The sequence below is a fragment of the Microcaecilia unicolor genome, chromosome 3 (assembly GCF_901765095.1).
Source record: "Microcaecilia unicolor chromosome 3, aMicUni1.1, whole genome shotgun sequence".
NCBI classification, from domain to species: domain Eukaryota; kingdom Metazoa; phylum Chordata; class Amphibia; order Gymnophiona; family Siphonopidae; genus Microcaecilia; species Microcaecilia unicolor.
Window position 1 is genome coordinate 190,196,657 of NC_044033.1, and position 19,397 is coordinate 190,216,053.

Here is a 19,397-nt window from a genome sequence, read left to right on the forward strand (position 1 = left end):
GGAACTGGGAGGGAGGGAAGGGGGCCTTGGGAGCTGGGGGGGCCTGGGGCCTTGGAACTGGGAGGGAGGGCAGGGGGGCCCTTACAGTTGTGAGGGAGAGCAGGGGGGCCCTTACAGTTGTGAGGGAGAGCAGGGGGCCTTGGAACTGGGAGGGAGGGAGGGCCGGGGGCCTTGGGAGCTGGGAGGGAGGGCCTGGGGCCTTGGAACTGGGAGGGAGGGAGGGAAGGGGGCCTTGGGAGCTGGGGGGAGGGCCTGGGGCCTTGGAACTGGGAGGGAGGGAGGGCGGGCAGGGGGGCCTTGCAGCTGGGAAGGGGGGCGGACTGGAGCCTTGGAGCTGGGAGGGAGGGCAGGGGGGCCCTTACAGTTGTGAGGGAGAGCAGGGGGCCTTGGAACTGGGAGGGAAGGGGGCCTTGGGAGCTGGGGAGGGCCTGGGGCCTTGGAACTGGGAGGGAGGGCAGGGGGCCTTGCAGCTGGGAAGGGGGGAGGACTGGAGCCTTGGAGCTGGGAGGGAGGGCAGGGGGGCCCTTACAGTTGTGAGGGAGAGCAGGGGGCCTTGGAACTGGGAGGGAGGGAGGGAAGGGGGCCTTGGGAGCTGGGGGGGAGGGCCTGGGGCCTTGGAACTGGGAGAGAGGGAGGGAAGGGGGCCTTGGGAGCTGGGGGGAGGGCCTGGGGCCTTGGAACTGGGAGGGAGGGAGGGAAGGGGGCCTTGGGAGCTGGGGGGGAGGGCCTGGGGCCTTGGAACTGGGAGGGCGGGGGGCCTTGCAGCTGGGAAGGGGGGAGGACTGGAGCCTTGGAGCTGGGAGGGAGGGCAGGGGGGCCCTTACAGTTGTGAGGGAATGGGGCCCCTTACAGTTGTGAGGGAGAGCAGGGGGCCTTGGAACTGGGTGGGAGGGAGGGAAGGGGGCCTTGGGAGCTGGGGGGAGGGCCTTGGAACTGGGAGGGAGGGAGGGCAGGGGGCCTTGCAGCTGGGAAGGGGGGAGGACTGGAGCCTTGGAGCTGGGAGGGAGGGACAGAGGGGGCCTTGGAGCTGGCAGGGAAGGAGGATGACAGGGGGCCTTGCAGCTGCAATGGGAGGGGGGCCTTGGGAAAAAAAACATTCCAATACGCGCCCGTTTTAACGGGCTTAACGGCTAGTCCTATATAATAAAACGCACCTCCAACATTCTGAAGCTGACTGCATGGCTGAGGCATTCCTGCTCTCTGTATCCATCTCCTGAATTGACATCACGTACTTCTGGGTTAATCACAAGCAGAAGTGACCAACCACACGAGGTTTCTCGGCTTCAGAATGTTGGAGGTGCATTCTATTAAATAGGATTGGTCAGTTCCTTGAAGCACAGCCAGAGCTCAGCGTCCTGCACAGTAACGCTCAGACACCAGAGAGAGAGGGGGGGGGGGCCTGACACCAGAGAGAGGAGGGAGGGAGGGAGGGAGGGAGGGGGGCCTGACACCAGAGAGGGGGTGGAGGTATCTCTGTCACACACACACTCTCTCTCTCACAATCAATGTCTTTCTCACTCTCACACACTGTCTCTCACATACGCTATGTCTCACACTGTATCACATTCACTCTCTATGTGTCACACAGTCACTCACACACTCTCTTGGTCTCATACACTCAGTCTCACACACACTCTCTCTCTCTCTCACACACTGTCTCACATACGCATTTGCACACACTCTCATTCTCACACACACTCGCACCCAGACTCACTCTCTCTCTCACACACACACACTCGCACATTCACTCTCTCTCACACACAGTCACTCTCTCAAACATACACACTCCGAGGAAAACCTTGCTAGCGCCCGTTTCATTTGTGTCAGAAACAGGCCTTTTTTACTAGTACAGAATAATTTGTGAAATAATGCAATCAGGTACAATGGTAATTTTCTGGGTGGCTGAATCTAGCTTGAGGACCTGTGGAAGAGCATTTTAGAAAGGACGTCCATTCATCATGTATTTTAGAGCAGGATCTGCTGATATACAGCTTGTTCTAAAATACATGAGAAATGGATGTATGTGTGCTGGTGATGTCCAGCAATGAGCATCCAGTTCATAAACTGAGCTGTCCGAATTTTGAATGGGGAAAACAAGGAACATGGATGTCTGTGTGGCAGCATTGGACTGTTATAAAACAGCCACACAGCTATTCATGCAGAACAGAGGGGTAGCCAAATGGTTAGAGTAGTGGCTTGAAAACTAGGGGAACCTGGCCCAAATCCCACTTCAGCTGTTTGCTATTTTTTTTTAAATTGTGAGCCCTCCAGGAACAGAAAAATACCTGCTCTACCTGAAATGTACGCTGCTTCACTAGCCTTCAGGTATCTGTTAGATAAAACTTTTGACTGATTCTCCATATAATAAAATATGAAGGAAGTGCGTGACCTGTGGTTTCAGAACTGACAGAATTATGGATTTCTTTCTTTTATTGTTATTATTATTAATGGCATTCTTTTTTTTTTATTTATGAGTACTTTTAACAACATTGTACACAGTGTAGATGTTAATACTTTATGAAGTACAGCAAATACAAATAAACTTGGAAACTTACATTCAGGTGCAGTAGGTATTTTTCTGTTTCTGGAGGGCTCACAATAATAAAATAAATAAGCACAGAGAGCTGAACTGGAATTTCAACTTGGGTCCTTTAGTTTGTAGCTCACTGCACTAACCATTAGAATACTCTTCAACACTTCATAGAAGCCGATTAAGAAGTTAATTTAAAACAGATTTTAGTACTAATAACTTCCACAGTTCCTGAAGCTGTCATAGAGCCCGGTATCCATTGCCAGTTTCACATTCGAGGGAGGGAGCCAGCAGCTACTGGGGGATTAAAGAAGTATTTTGCCTTAATCCCTCCACAGCTGGATGTTCATATTTTGGCCCCCCACCCAAAACATACCCAGACCATGCCCTCTTGCCATATGTGTATGCTGCAGTTTTAGACATCCATATCCTGGCTTTATAAAATCAAAATGTAGACATCCATGCAATATTGATTTTTATTATTAAAGAATCTTTTTATTAAATGTTGAAAACACAGCTTCCCATTAACAGCTCTCATCCAACATTTCTACAATCTCCCCCATCCTCCAACCTTAGACTATGAAGATTAAACAACCACACATGGCCCAAGGTGCAATATGGATTTTTAAATGCCAGTTTTCAGACATCCAAAACACGAACAGAGCTTTTAAAAATAATAAGTCTCACAACAAAGAAAAACAAAGGATCAATTGTAACATGCAAAAAACAGAGCTCATCTAAAATGAACAATGGTATATCTTGTATGGAAATACAGGAATCACAAATAATTTTCAAACATAAGAAAGAAAAAAACCTCATAACAATCAAGATCAACAATGCTTCGGCTCACGTGAAGTGCAGCCACTTTTTAATGTGATTGGTCAACAAGTAATCATTGGTCTAGAAAAAACGCCCAAGAAAAAAATCTTGTTTAGTAGATTCAATGATACACAAAACTTTAATTGTCCTTAATAATGTCTACCAAACAATCACATGTCAAAAAGAACCATAATAATAGTCATACTTATGATAGTGCAGATAAAATGGTACTTTAGCTTAAGGCACACAGCACATGTTATGAGGTCTTTTCCTCCTTATTTTTGAAAATCATTTGTGATTCCTGTATTTCCATACAAGCTATACCATTGTTCATTTTAGAAGAGCTCTTTAAAAATAATAACCATAATGTCTTTTATGACTATGTAAAGCTGTAGAGGGGAAATTATGAAGGGTCACTTTCACTTACCACCTCCCCCCCAACCTAGCTTGCCTCCCTGTTGCCACCCCTAATATTTCTTTCTTGAGATGCCACTGGTCCAAACAAAAACAAAAGTGGCAGCAAATATTTGCATCTGTTCTTTTTACATCTAAATATTAGCCTTGCAAAAATATTATGTGGAAGAAATGTTTGTAAGGCTAATATCTGTGTGCAGATGAGTGCTGCCACTGTCATCTTCTTCAGACAGAAGGGGAGGCATCACATTTTTGCAAGGTTGATATTTATGCATAGAACAACATTCTGGTTCTTGAACAGATGTACTTTAGCTTTCTTCAGACATGCGTATGGTGAAGTTGAAGCTTGAAGAAGAGACGGCCGAAGAGAAATACGATAGAGGTCTGTAAAATAATGAATGGAGTGGAACGGGTAGAGGTGAATCGCTTGTTTACTCTTTCCAAAAATACTAGGACTAGGGGGCACGCAATAAAGCTACAAAGTAGTAAATTTAAAACAAATCAGAGAAAATATTTCTTCACTCAATGTGTAATTAAACTCTGGAATTCGTTACTAGAGAATGTGGTAAAAGCAGTTAGCTTAGCAGGGTTTAAAAAAGGTTTGAATAATTCCTAGAAGTTCATAAGCCATTATTAAGATGGAATTGAGAAAATCCACTGCTTATTTCTAGGATAAGCTGCATAAAACCTGTTTTACTGCTCTGGGATCTTGCCAGGTATTTGTGATCTGGATTGGCCACTGTTGGAAACAGGATACTGGGCTTAATGGACTTTTGGTCTGTCTCAGTATGGCAATATTTATGCTGGGCAGGCTCTCTCTGATTAGCGCACAAGTTCTGCACATGTTGAATTTGCAGCTCATCAGCTTACAGCATTGCCACAGAATATTTTCTTGTTAATCTCGCAGTGGAAGCCACATGCTCAGCAATTGGTGTGTAGCTGTACTGTGAGGCTTTCTGTATTAACTCTGGGTCAGACCAAAGGTCCATTAAGTCCAAAATGCTGTCTCAACATTAGTCAATCAAAGTCACAAGTATTTAGCAGGATCCCAAAATGTAGATAAATTCCATGCTGCTTATTCCAGGGATGAGAAGTGACATGCCCTCTTAGACATGTCCTGAAAATTTGATAGTGATGGGATATCTGGGATATCAAACAGAAGTCATTAGGAGCAAGCCATAAACACACAGCCTTTAGAACAGTGGCGTAGTGGGCTGAAAACATGGGAACCTGGGTTGAAATCCCATTGTGGCTCCTTGTGACTCTGGGCAAGTCACTTTAACCCTCCATTGCCTACTAGGGACATAGAATAGGTGTATTTTCAAAGCAATTAGACTTACATAGCAACCTATTAAATTTTAAGGGCCCTGTTCACTAAGCCACATTATAGGCGCGTTAGCGTTTTTAACACACATTAACCATGTAAGCACCTATATGGGTAATGCGTGTGCTAATTGTAGGCGCGTTGAAAACCCTAACGCGCCTTAGTAAACAGACCCCTAAGCATTTTGAAAATGTGCACCTTTACAGAGTATCTGCATATAATAAATGCAAACCATTGTACCACAGAAAGACAGTATATCAAATCCATGACCCTTTAAAATGATAATATTATACAATTAGGGACTCAATAGAGCTGCTGGAGCACTCGTATTGTCAATCACTAAATAGCCCCAGTCTTATTGAATACAAAATATCTTTATTAAACACGTGTTTGCTTAAGGACTAGAGTAACAGCAGTTATGAGATTGAAAAGTCTCATCCCGCTAATGTAGTGCCTGAAATCTATTGCAAGTGGAGTTGTTTACCCCCAGAGAAGTGTGTTGGGGTTTGTCTTGAACTTTCATGAAACTTCATGTGAAACCGGAAACCGGAAGAGCAGAGTGAATGGACATATGCAAAGGTTTCTTATTTCTAATTCTGTGATGCCTCTTTGAGAGACGAGATATCATGAACTTTGACACAGTGTGTAATGATATTCAAGAAAGTCATGTATATATAAATCCTCCTTGTTATAGATTTTCTATGCAGGTACTATAAGGTGTGAATGAGCATGAAAGATATAAGAGAATATTGTTTGTGAATAAAGGTTTTAAATACACGTGAGCAGGTTTTGAAGCACACGTGTTTAATAAAGATATTTTGTATTCAATAAGACTGGGGCTATTTAGTGATTGCCTTTAAAATGATGACAGATACAAGATATATGAGTTGTCTAGTCTGCCCATCCATAATCCTACTTTAAAAACAATCTAAAAAAAAATACCAGTTAATACAAATGCATGTCCTTAAAGAGAAATGCAAACAAAATACGGTGATTGATATTTGCCAAGTTTACATATAGCAGGCCCTCTTCTGGACACAAAGAGCATTGGAGTTCAGAAGCCCGACAGAACTGAAGGGGAACTAAAGTCTTGGTGAAGATCTGAGTTGGAATTCAATCATCTGCCCGTGAGTATTCGCAGTACCTGACCGTTTCGAATATGCCCGAGGCACACACGGGGGTCCTAGAAACCAAGACAATAATAAACATAAAAAGAATCAAGACACATGACAGCGGCTGAGGCTTTTGCTGTGTAAGGACTGCCTCCAGCTGTTTGGTTAAGAATGTTGCCGGGCTGATACACGCACAAGAGTCGGGAAGCTCGTCTAACATGTGCGGCTGTGCATTTCAGCGCAGTGCACGGGTTGTGAAGGTTGCTGTGTCTTTGGCCGCAGCCTGGCTCTGGGATCGGAGAGGTGTCGAGGGCTCTACTTGCTCCCTGGTTATCAGTTTGCAAGGGGAGGGGGGGCACCAGCACCGACTCTCTGCTGCACCAACTTTCCACTTTGGATCGCTGTCAAACCGAACGTCCCGGTCCCGGGCCTCACCTAGCAGAAAGGGGGAGGGGAAGCCGCCTCCTTATTGGCTCGCTTGCACTGTCAAACAAACCCAAACCCAACTGTGCAACCCCCCGTCCCCCCTCCCTCACGGTGCATTAACCCTGGCAGTGCTGGCCGGGCGCGGACTCCGCCTTTCAGGGCCCTCCTTCCTTCTGGATCCGGGGTAGAGGGCGTTTTCCCTGAATTTCAACAGGAACAGGCGAGCGAGCGAGAGTGGGGAGAGGCTGCGCAGCCTGAGGAGGGAGGAACCGGAGCGGTAGGAAGAGAGAGAGAGAGAGAGAGCGCCCACCGCCGCTGCCCAGATCGGACCCGGCCCCAGCTCCAGCCATTGAGCTCACGGAGGAGGGCGGCAGGTTGGTGGCAGCAGAGACGGGGGCGATCAGCGGTAGGGGAGGGCAGGGGCTCTGGCATTCCCATGCATTCCCGACTCCTCCGGTACGAATCGCCAGCCTGCGATGGGGTCTGGACACACGATCTAGCTTTTGTTTGGCCTCCCCCCCCGGGTGGGGGTTGGGTATGTTGCTCCCCCTCTCTCTCGTGGAAGTGGGTAAGTTTGCCCTGGCGCAAACATCCCCCGACCCATCTCATGCAAGTGAGAGAGAGGGGGGCGGGGGCTGTTCATGTTCATATATCCTCCAACTTCACCTCCGTGCGGAGGTGTGGGATGTGATTCCTTTAGACAGCACAGTCTGTAGCTGTCTCTCCCCCCCCCCCCCCCCCCCCCCCCCGAAATTACCCTTTGTCCTGCTAAATCCAGAACAGGACACACAGTTGTGTTTTTCCATTCTGCCCGTACATGGATATGAAATTTAACTAAATGTCAAACATGACCCATGGGCAGATTTAGATTTTAAAATAGAGGATACAGATGGGGGGAGGGGGTGCATATTCACCCCCTGACTGGTTCTCTCCTTCCTCTCTTTTATTTTTCTGTCATTTCTTCCATTGCACCCCCTCCGTTCAGTGTTCTGACCCTTGTTTACCTCCATATCCCCTTAGTTTATTCCTTTTGGAGACTATCCCTCTCTGATGCCTTTTGACAGCCTGAAGGGCACGTGGGGCCTCACTCGCATTAGTCTGGAAGGTCTGGAAAGCGGGGCCCTGTACAATGAAAACAGTTGGTCAGTGGTAGGATTGGCCTTGTCTGCAGCTACTGTACCCCAAGCGTGGTACATCATTTCTGTCTTGTCTTAATCAAGAAGGAAGAGTACTTGCAGGATCAGGGAGGAATACTATGTCTGGTGCCACCAACATTCTCTCACTGCTAGAGGGGAGCATTAGCCTTTTAAAGGTGGTGATGCTTGGTGCAGTTTTTACCAAGGAGATGTCTGACCCTGTGGTAGGAAGGGTGCATGCTGTGGACTGAATTTCTTCTTCTCTGGGATGCTGCTAGGGGGAAAGGAGTGGTTTACAGAGCGCTCACTGTTCTTTGACCCTGTGGTGTGAGGAGGTAGGGAACTTATCTCACTGTGGCAAGGTGTTTTTGGAGGGTATTGGGAACTGGGCTCAGTCTGTCTCCTAGCACTGCATGCAATGAGGAAGTGAGCTTGCATCCAGGTTTCATACCATCTGTGGGTTATTCATTTCGGTCTTTTCTGGGGTTTATTTGTTCCTGCACTGTGCAGTGGAATCAGGATGTTGCATGCGTGCTCATGCATTGCTTGGGACATTATCCCTTGAGGCAATTGGATATGGTGGCCTGGGGTTGCAGGACTTTGGAGGGGAAGTTGTTGGATAAAATGGTGCCCAGGGCAAGGGTTGCTTTTAACACTTCCTCTTTTTTTTTTGGGGGGGGGGGGGAGAAGGGGAGGTTGCCTGCTTGCAGACACACAGACTGATTCAAAAAGGGTGGTGTGGTGCTCCCATGGGCTTGATGCCTTATAACAGCCCTGCTGCTAGGGCTGCTGCAAGTTCTCTAATACCAGCTTGTGACGTCATGGTGATGACGATGGATCCTCCCAGTTCTTGAGCTGGAGATGATCCATGCGTGGGAGCACAAAGCAGATGCAGCGCCTCCCTAGAAAGAGTGAAGAGAGAGCTGAGGGATGAATCCATGTGTGAGCAGGTACACAGTGAGCTATAGACATTCTCTCTCTTAGTTTAGCCTTGTACAGCAGGGCCCTGTTTTGCTAGGGGAAACTGAGAAATGTTGCTGATTTGATAGGGCTCGGCTTCTCTGAAAATCTGTGCAAGAATCGTAAGATATGTGGAGGAGGAGAAGCAGCCTGGGGAGTAAAGAAGCTGCCCATCCTGCTTTCTGATATGTATTATTAAACAGGGTCACTGGATATCGATAGTTAAGCCAGAATGCTGAAGGCTCTTGGAGGTCTGTGCGTGGGCAGTGGGGGCCCCCCTGAAGATTTTGCTAAGTAACTCAAGGAATGGATCCTCAGAAACTTAGCCGAAATTGGGTGGCGGAGCAGGTGGGGGGAAGAGGGGTTGGTGGTTGGGAGGCGAGGATAGTGGAGGGCAGACTTATACGGTCTGTGCCAGAGCTGGTGATGGGAGGCGGGACTGGTGGTTGGGAGGCGGGAAGTACTGCTGCGCAGACTTGTGCCCTGAATAAGGCAGGTACAAATCAAGGTAAGGTTTACACATATGTTTGTCTTGTTGGGCAGACTGGATGGACCATGCAGGTCTTTTTCTGCCGTCATCTACTATGTTACTATGTAACAGTCATGATCACACAAAAATTCTGTTAAAAATGCAGGTGAAAGTATGCCCTAGTAGTTCTTTCAGTTTGTTCAGCCATCGGCATCTATTGGTTTGCTTAGACCTCAGCTGCTTTTTACAACCTCCTTAGGTGGCTGCCTAGTCCTGCCTAATGGTTGGGCTGGCCCTGCTTAGGGTGACAAGTTTATGGGAGGGGACTTGAACATCTGCAGAGAGGGAGCATCCAGTCATTTATGACAGCCTCACTAGAGTATGATTTTTACTTTCTCGTAAGGCTGTCAATATGTAAGAAAGACGGAGAGAGGGGATAAGATAGGGGCGTTTAAATACCTCCGTGGCATTAATGTACATTAGGTGAGCCTCTTTCAAATGAAGGAAAACTCTGGAATGAGAGGGCATAGGGTGAAATTAAGAGGTTATAGGCTCAGGAGTAATCTAAGGAAATACTTTTTCATGGAAAAGGTGGTGGATGTGTGGAATCATCTCCCGGTGGAGATGAGGACTGTGTCTGAATTTTAAGAAAGTATGTGATGGACATGTGGGATCTCTTAGGGAAAGGAGGGGATAGTGATTGCTGTGGATGGGCAGACTGAATGGGCCATTTGACTCTTATCTGCCTCATATTTCTGTTTCCATCTCCTTTTCCCTTGCAGTGGTGCTGAAGGACTAGATGTGAAACAATCTGTGCAGATTTTCCTTCGTTTGGCAGAGTTGTTGAAATGATTTTCAGGAAACATTTGAAGCTGTGCTTACAGCTTTTTCTTAAACCAAACTCTGGTAATAAAGGCGATCCTCTCCCTGTGTTGGAATAATTCCCTCTTCCCTGTCTTGTGGTTTAGGTTTCAGCAGGTGTAATATGATCAGGGCTGGCGTGGACACTGGGGAGAGAGCCCTTGACCAGTTGGATTTGGTAGTTTAGGAGGGGGGGGGGAGAGAGGTTTCTTCTGCATGAAGACTGCTCTCTTGTAACATGGAGAGCCCCAGACTGCATAATCCTCCAGCATGGAGATGCACGGCTGTCATCTTCCAGCACAGAGACCCACAACTTCATTACCTTCTGCCCCTGTATCAGGGCAGTTTAATTGGGGGGAAACTCCTAAATTATGTATAGAAAACCTGTAACTAGAATGTTAATAATGACTAACACAAATGCGTTTGTGCTTTGTTAAAATGATGGTTGAAAGAATTGCTCTCGAGGCTCCTAAATAATCCATAATGTACAATGACACATCCATGGAAGCCTGGCAGTGAAACTTTTAGATGGAGGCAGGAGGCTTGACTCACTCATCGATGAATCCTTTACTCCTCTTTTTTTTTTTCTCTATTCCATCCCCCCCCCCCCCCAATAAAATATACTGTTTTTTTTTTTGCCAGTAATAGTAATGCTGAAAAGTATGCATCGAGAGCTGAACATGTGAGGCACAAAGATAGCATTAGGCCTTGTTTGGTGATTACAATCAATATAGTCTGAAAAATTGGCTTGGCCACTTTAAAGATTCTTTTCTGTGATCTAGGCCAACTTCACATTTCATATGCCCTTAAGCACTGAAGATCCTGTGCCTAACTTCCCCCTTTTCCCGCCCCAAGGGAGTTAGGTTTCCAGAGTGCCCTGTGTTACCTACCTGTTTGATGGGAAACCGGACCCATTTATAAGTGACACACAGTATCATGAGTGACCAGCTGTGGTCCTGGTTCTCAGGATAGCCACAATCTCTAGGCCTGAGAGAGACACAAGCACTACCTGTACAGTAAATATCTCTTAGGCCTAGTCATTGTGAATATTTTGAGAACCAGATCTGTTTAGGCTCCTGAGGAAGAGAGTTAACCCCCCCCCTGTATCTTTTTTTTTTTTTTTTTTTTTCAAAAGCTGAAAGTCTGCAGCCTGCCTGTGTGAGGGAGCGCCTTCCCTCTGAGTAGAAGGGAGACTTATTCAGTATTATTTTATTACACGTAGGAAATTCCAGTCCAGTGAGTTTGTGCACCTGTCATGACAGGAATGACCCTCGTATCTAATAAGTTGATACGTTGGGCACTGTGTTCCCAGGCTGGGTGGCATGAAGGAGTAGACAGGTGGGAATGGGGGAGTACTGTGCAGTATTATAACATTTTCTGTTAAGTTAGCCAGGTGGTCAGTAAAATCGATTGGGTGGTGTGCCGAATTAAAAGGTCCTGGGGATAACACTGTTGGGTATAATAATATCAGTTTTGCAAGATTTATGGCTACTGCTAGTCTCAACGCATGGGTTGTGCCCAAAGGGGAGCCACCTTTTGGAGTTCACATGTGGGCAAATCTGGTTTCAGGTGCTGCAGGCCTGTGGTGTTTTCAGGATATCTGCAACAACTATGTAAAAGATGTGTTTGCATACAGCTGTGGCAGTGCATTTATGCATGCAAATTCACGTTTATGATGGATTTCCTGAATTTAAAACTGACTTGTAGCATTCGAGGGACAGATTTGCTTACTCCTGATATAGTGTGCTGGAGCGGTGGGTGATGTCTTACCATGTGCTGTGAAAATTTTCTTTTCTTCAGGATTTCCTACTTAGATTTTTTTCCTTTCTGCCTCTGGAGTCTGGGTGACTTTTATACTTTTTCGTCATCTTCGTCCAGGTCCCCAAGTGAGACAACGGCATGTCTCGCCGAGATAGCTCCCCTTGATGCCGTGGAGAACTTGAGCATAGAAGCAGACGTCTCCTCCCACCTGTCTACACGCAGGAATAAATGCCGTGTTTCACCGACCCAGCCAGGGGCCCTTGGGAGGAAGTCTCCCCACCGACGGACAAGGTAAATAGTGCACTGCGCAAAGCGTCTTGCCTGCATTGGGATGTTACTGAGCCCAGAACTGCATGCCCTCCTCCCCACCACAGCAATGGGGGATCTCTTATAGCTATCTTCCCTTCTCCCAGAAGACAGCAATTGCCTCCTGGATGTGAGAGTGGATACCAGTGCTACCGCCTTAGTGGTGTATTTTTTTTTCTTTGAAGCATGAGGGCAGTCTTGGCGGCCTCTTAAGATGTGACAATAGGAAAATGGGGATCAGGGATGTAGGGGTTCTCAACTCAGTCCTCTGGACACACTCATCTGGTCAAGTTTTCAGGATGTCTACAATCAATATGTATCAAATATCTTCCAATTAAGTAACCACTCTGAATGATTATAAAGAACATATATTTATATTTTATTATGTGTATGTACCAATTCTTTCTAATACAATTTTTTTTTTCTTTTAGCATATCCTGCTTCTTCTAACACACGTCTACTAACCTATAAATGTACTCACTCTGCTGCCCCCCAGTATCTCTCCACACTCGTCCTTCCCTACACCCCTTCCCGTGCACTCCGCTCCATGGATAAATCCTTCTTATCTGTTCCCTTCTCCACTACTGCCAACTTCAGACTTCGCTCCTTTTGTCTCGCTGCACCCTACGCCTGGAATAAACTTCCTGAGCCCCTACGTCTTGCCCCATCCTTGGCCACCTTTAAATCTAGACTGAAAGCCCACCTCTTTAACATTGCTTTTGACTTGTAACCACTTGTAACCACTCGCCTCCACCTACCCTCCTCTCCTCCTTCCTGTACACATTAATTGATTTGATTTGCTTACTTTATTTTTTGTCTATTAGATTGTAAGCTCTTTGAGCAGGGACTGTCTTTCTTCTCTGTTTGTGCAGCGCTGCGTACGCCTTGTAGCGCTATAGAAATGCTAAATAGTAGTAGTAATAGTAATTCATACCACTCATTCATGAATGAGTATGAATGACGTGTGTTAGAAGAAGAAGCAGGATATGCTAAAAAGAAATAAAAATTTTGTATTAGAAAAAATTGGTACATACACATAATAAAATATAAATATATGTTCTTTATAATCATTCAGAGTGGTTACTTAATTGGAAGATATTTGATTATATAGGGTAACCCCTAAAAATTAAGAGAGCTCAGTTATTGCGGATTACAATCAATATGTATGAGATAATTTTCCATGCATTACTTCCATTCTATGTAAATCTATCTCATGCATATTGATTGTGGATATCCTGAAAACCTGACTGGCTAGGTGTGTCCCGAGGACTTGGTTGCAAACGACTGCCCTAGAGTGGTTTTAAGAGCAGTAAACTGGATTGAGGATGGCTGTACTGTGCATTTTTCAGAGAGCTGGAATCTTTTGGTCATTGGCTTTGCCAAGATCAGCCATGTAGAAATGCTGTGTCATAACCCAGGAAAGATTTTGCTGGTTCATGATTGGACTTCTGGAGACTTCAGTCAATCCAGGATTGTGGGGGGGAGGAGGGGGAGCAGCTTGGGACAGGGTGCATGTCCTGGTAACTTTGTTCTTTCTGTTTCGTAGAATGTCGTGGTTTAGTGGCATCTTGGTACCTAAAGTGGATGAGCGGAAGACAGCGTGGGGGGAGCGCAATGGGAAGAAGAGCAAGCGGAAGGGCACTTCCCTCTGTGGCCCTCGCTACATGAGCTGCTTGCAAGATCCCGAGATGGAGAGGAACAGCCGGACCAACTTCAGCCTGCACTGCACCTGGCAGGAGGATCATTATGGGAAAAAGGGGCTTGCCCACAGCTCAGGCCCTTGTGGGGACTTGGCTCTAAAATCTGTGGACCTGGGATTTGAGGATGGGGAGTTGAAAGACGCTAAGATGCTTAGCTCGACAGAAGGGGCCAGTTTGGAAGAAGGCGATCACCTGTCGCTGAGCGAATGCTGGGCCAGGCTGCTGCAGGTGTTCCGCTCCAAGAAGTTCCAGTCGACCAAGCTGGAGCGCCTGTACCAGCGCTACTTCTTTCAGATGAACCAGAGCAGCCTAACCATGTTGATGGGGGTCCTGGTCCTGGTGTGCCTGGTGATGCTGGTGTTCCATTGTGCTCACGGGGAGCCGAAGGTGCCCTACGTCTCGGTGCTGGCTGTCGCCATGGCGCTCTTTGTCTCCCTCATGGTGGTGTGCAACCGCAACGGCTTCCACCAGGACTACATGTGGATTGTCAGCTACTTGGTGATCACGGTGCTGTTTGTGGTGCAGGTGCTGGGGGTGTGGATGGTGTCTCCCCGCAGCGCTTCGGAGGGCATCTGGTGGAGTGTTTTCTTCATCTACATAATCTATACTTTGCTTCCCATCCGGATGAGGGCGGCAGTGCTCAGTGGGATCGTGCTGTCCACACTACACTTGATCATATCGTGGTGGATGAACGTGGATGACTCCTTCCTCTGGAAGCAGGTAGGATGGGTGGGACTTTTTCTGTTACTGGGAGAGACTGGTGAACGGGTCTTCCCTCCTGCTCCCCAACCCCTTGAGTTTTCTGTTTGGGTATGAAGGAGTCCTTCTTGCTGTCTTGTGCTCCCTGATTCTTAGGGCGTGTTGCTGGGACTTGCTAATCATCTGGTCCGACAACTTCAGCTGCCATGTGGGGGTGGCCTGCACAGAACTCCGGTTCCTCAGGATCAGGAAGTAAACGCAGGCTGGATTCCTGCACAGCTCCAATTTTAGAAAAGGAAGTGATGCAAGGAGAGGGCTCCACACAGTGTTTTCCCCCTCCCGCCCCTCTCCTGTGCTCCTCATGCTCTGTTGGTTATTGGCAGGGGTGTCAATGTTCTTTTGTGTATCACAGTGTGAGAGATCTGTGTTCTCTCTCTAATGGTCCTAACAGTATGTTGTATAGCAGTGACTTAACCCAGTGTTGCTTCATGATCAAGTACCAAAGCAAGATTGTGCCTGAGAAAGCCCAGGGGTGCAGTGTCAGGAGCAGGAGATGTGGCTCTTTGGCCTTTGTGCCCCGACTCAGAGCTGTGCAGTGCTGAAAAGCTGCAAAGCACCAAGAAATCTTTCTCTTTTATTCACATGTATTTGCATTTCAAACAGCCCTTTCCATAGCATGTGCTTATATAAAGTTAGTAGCCTAGACTATTTTTGCTTGGACCAATGCTGTATATTTTGCACTTTTTCTACCTCGCTGCTAATGCAGAATACGTTGATGGGGAGAAATGTTAGCGGTATGAGCCCTTCCGTGGGAGTTTGAGGGTCTGGCATGCTGTTTTTGGAGAGTTCAGTAGGAGCCAGATCTTGGATTCTGTCACCTTTTGTGGCATCAGCTCCTGGATCTATTTCTAACACTCAGTGGGCGTCTCCAGGTTGTCCTCCTGAGAAGTGCCAGGAGCCGCCACCAAGAGCTTGCTGCCTTATTTGATTTATGGGCTTCTAGAGAAATGATTAACCTTTGGCTGTACCAGGACCTGCAAGTTGCAGCCTGCCTGCTGGGGATGATTGATCAGGGTCAGAGGCTTTGATGGGATTGAATCTCTGTTCTCCAGGGGAGCAGCAGTAGGAATGAGTGGAGGAACATTTCTACAAGAAGAAGGTCCCTGGTGGGGAAGGCCAGGAAGGCGGAGAAAGTTGTTTGCAGGGGTACTAGGAGGGACTGTGGCAAAGTTCTTTTGCTACCTAGTCTGGGGGTGTTTCCTTTGGTGAGTGGGGGAGGGGGAATAGCGGTATTTTGTCACTAGTTTGGAAATACCACACAGGTGACTGTAAATGAAGAGGTAAGAGAGAGCAATGGCTGGTCTACCAGAATCCTCCAAGTTAAGACAGCGTAGCAAATTATTTCGTATGCAATTAGCGTGTTTTGCAAGTTAGGATTCACAAGCGTCTTTACCACTCTGATGCCTCATAAATAAAAATTGCCTGCCGGGTTGGAGCCCTTCTAGACTACATTTCCTATGATGATTAGACTGCTCAGGTGGAGAGGGGCTTTGATCTGGCAGGCTTCCTTATCCTGCCTCCCCCTGGGATGAAGAAAAAGGATACCTCTTTGGAGGAAACCTTGATATTTCCAAAAGAGTCTAACGGATTGATGACTTTGTCATAACTATATAGAATTTTTTCTTTTCAAATATGGCGTGCCACCTCTTTCCTTTGATGGTCCATTGAGCTTTTGCAGGGTGGCGGGCCCCAGTATGTGTGTGGAGGATTAAAGCATAGACAGGAGTCTCAATGTCAGATATACCTTGATCTGGCCCTACCTGTCCCCATACAGAAAACAGATCATGTTATCGGTCATAGCTGCTATGTCAGCCTGTATATTTTTTTATTTTATTTTTTATTACATTTGTACCCCGCGCTTTCCCACTCATGGCAGGCTCAATGCGGCTTACATATTGTATACAGGTACTTATTTGTACCTGGGGCAATGGAGGGTTAAGTGACTTGCCCAGAGTCACAAGGAGCTGCCTGTGCCTGAAGTGGGAATCGAACTCAGTTCCCCAGGACCAGAGTCCACCACCCTAACCACTAGGCCACTCCTCCACATGGTGTCATCGGTGCACCCCCAGAGTCACTTGGTCTATATAAGATGGTGTCATCATTAACTGTCTTTGCATATTGTCACTTTTCTCTCCCCAGTGCCTTCAGGCCCCCTTTGGCCAGCTGGCATCCTCGGTCTCCAAAGCAAACTTGCAATATCTGATAGAGCAGGAAGCAGCCAAAGGGGTGTTGTGAGTTTTGGAGGCTGGGAGAATGCTTGCTGGAGTGTGGAGGTACTTCAAATCCCCATATTAATGTGACTTTATTTAAACGTAGAGGCTAAGGCAACAAAGGAATTGCGTGTGTGATCCAGACCTCATGCTATGGTGGACATGGGAGTTTTTATAGTTCTGTGGCTTGATTTAAAACAAAGAAAACCATTACATGATAATATGGATATAGAAATGGAGTTTATTGTTTATTTTGTGCTGAAATTGACATAAGATGGAGTTCTGTAGTTTTCTCTGTGGTTTCAAATAAAAATAATTTTATATTAAATAAACAAACAAACCCGTAGGTCCACCAAAGGGTTAATCCTGTCCTGCTTCCTATAAAAGCCCAGTCAGTACAAAACTCCAGAGCTGTTGTGAAAAAGGGAAAGTCTGCAGGTCTAGATAATATAGAAAGCATGAAATCTTATACTTTTCCCTGAGGTGTTTGTGAAGAGGTGCCAACTGTCCGTGTATTCATAGGTTGTGATGTGTTTCTATTCAACCAGCATAAGAACTATTCAACGATGAGGATGTGGTCTCCTTCACATGTTTTCTATGACTGTTTTGAGAAAGGTGTGGAGGTGTGAGCTGCAAGGAGCTGTGATGTCTTGCAGGAACTGGGCATTTGTGTGTGATACTCATCATTAATTTGTTTGGGGCAGGCCTGGCATCCATTGCTGTGCATTACCATGCAGAGAGACCTTGAATTTAATTCCAGGGTTGGTCAGGAAAGCTGCACTGGCATCAGTCACTGCTCCTTCCCTCGGTGTTTTTGCAATCCAAGGTTCACAAATATAACTAATCAAAAAAAGTAGTTTTATAATAATTTAGATACTCAATTATAGCTATTAGAAGTTTGAATTAGGTATTGGGCAGACTTAAAAAGAGATTCTTTTATAGCATTATCCAGACCTTTAATATTCTGTCTTATTCTGCGATGAGGGTTTTGCTATAGAAAATACATGTGACTGTCTCTCTGACAGTTGGTGTTCTCCTAGTGAAGGAGTAAGTGATAACGTTTGAAACAGATGTTAAAGCTCTTACTGGCTGATGTTTATGTAAATCCTCCTTAAAATAGTCTGGGACAGTACTATAAAGTACCTTGATAAAATCAGTAGTAGGTTAAACTGCTCCCTGAATTCTCTGTACAGCCATTGTAAATCCATTAACTATGGCAGGTTTTTAAATTTTTTTAATCTTTATTAACATTACTTAAAGGGGAAAGGGACTTCTACGGTCTACGCCCTGATCGTGACTGAATAGGTAGGGATGGGCTGGAGTGTAAATTTTAAGGGCTTCAACGTTAGCTTCAGAACTTTTAATACAAGAAGAGTGCTGGATAAACCTTTATGGTCTGTGCCCTGAGAATGGCAAGGACAAATTAAACTCTGGTATACATATAAAGTATCGTACCAGTGTGCTGTCTGCCTTGTGCCAAGATTCGCGATATTGTGGAAAGATTGCCTAGACTCATCAAGCCTACAGATCATGCTCCTATGCTACTCATCCATGTTGGCACAAATGATACAGCTAAATATCCTACTGAACATATCATACGAGTCTTCGTGGCTTTGGGTCAGAGGGTGAAGCATCTAGGTGCACAGGCAGTGTTCTCGTCGATCCTACCTGTTGAAGGTAAAGGTCGAATGAGAGAAGCTCGCATCTTGGAGATAAATGCGTGGCTGTGTGGTTGGTGCCAACGAGAGTGCTTTGGTTTCGTAGACCATGGGATAATTTTCCAAGAGGTACTGAGCGGTGATGGTGTCCATGTGTCAAGGAAGGGAAGGAGTGTCTTCAGCATCAGGCTGACTAAAGTACTAAAGAGGGCTTTAAACTAAAATTGATGGGGATGGGTATAAAAGGCCACGAAGCCATAATTAACCCCAAGGAAGGTAGGACATCGAATGCCTCTTTAGAAGAGAATAAAAAGAGTAAAATCTGGAGAGCCTTGTATACCAATGCCTGTAGTATGGGAAACAAACTTCTAGATCTAGAGGCTACAATGATGGAAGCGGACTTGGATTTAGTGGCAGTCACGGAGATGTAGTTCACGGAGAACCATGACTGGGATGTTGCTATACTTGGCTATAATCTATTCAGGAAGGACAGAGTAGGAAAAAAGGGTGGAGGTGTGGCATTATATGCTAAGAATGATATCCAAGTGGCAGAACTGCAGGACGTATGGGGTATGGAAGAAGCACTGTGGGTTAAACTGGAAAGAGGGAAAAGAAAATGTATCTATATCAGAGTGATATACAGACCACCCTCACAGTCGGAGGAAATGGACATGGACTTAATTGAAGACATCCGCAAGATAGCTAGGAAAGGGGAAGTACTACTGATAGGTGACTTCAATATGCCGGATGTGGATTGGGGTGCCCCAGCTGCGGGGTCATCTAGAAGCAAAGAGATCTTAGATTCCCTATAGGAAGAATTGTTCCAGCAGTGGGTAATGGAACCATCGCGGGATGGAGCTGTTCTGGACCTGGTGCTTAGGAATGGAGAGTACGTTTCTGACGTTAAGGTGGCAGACCATTTGGCATCTAGTGATCATCGTATGGTGTGTTT

At 46.3% G+C, this 19,397-nt stretch overlaps 1 protein-coding gene across 1 annotated transcript in view; it reads left to right on the forward strand.

Moving 5' to 3' along the window:
• Window positions 1-6,927: 6,927 nt before the first annotated feature.
• Window positions 6,928-19,397, forward strand: part of ADCY6 (adenylate cyclase 6) — a 209,560-nt gene continuing 197,090 nt past the window's right edge. The window contains exons 1-3 of the mRNA XM_030196836.1: window positions 6,928-6,999; window positions 11,930-12,103; window positions 13,665-14,538. Of these exons, the coding sequence (XP_030052696.1) occupies window positions 13,666-14,538 (873 nt within the window). The 5' untranslated portion in view covers window positions 6,928-6,999; window positions 11,930-12,103; window position 13,665. The remainder of the gene's footprint in view (window positions 7,000-11,929; window positions 12,104-13,664; window positions 14,539-19,397) is intronic.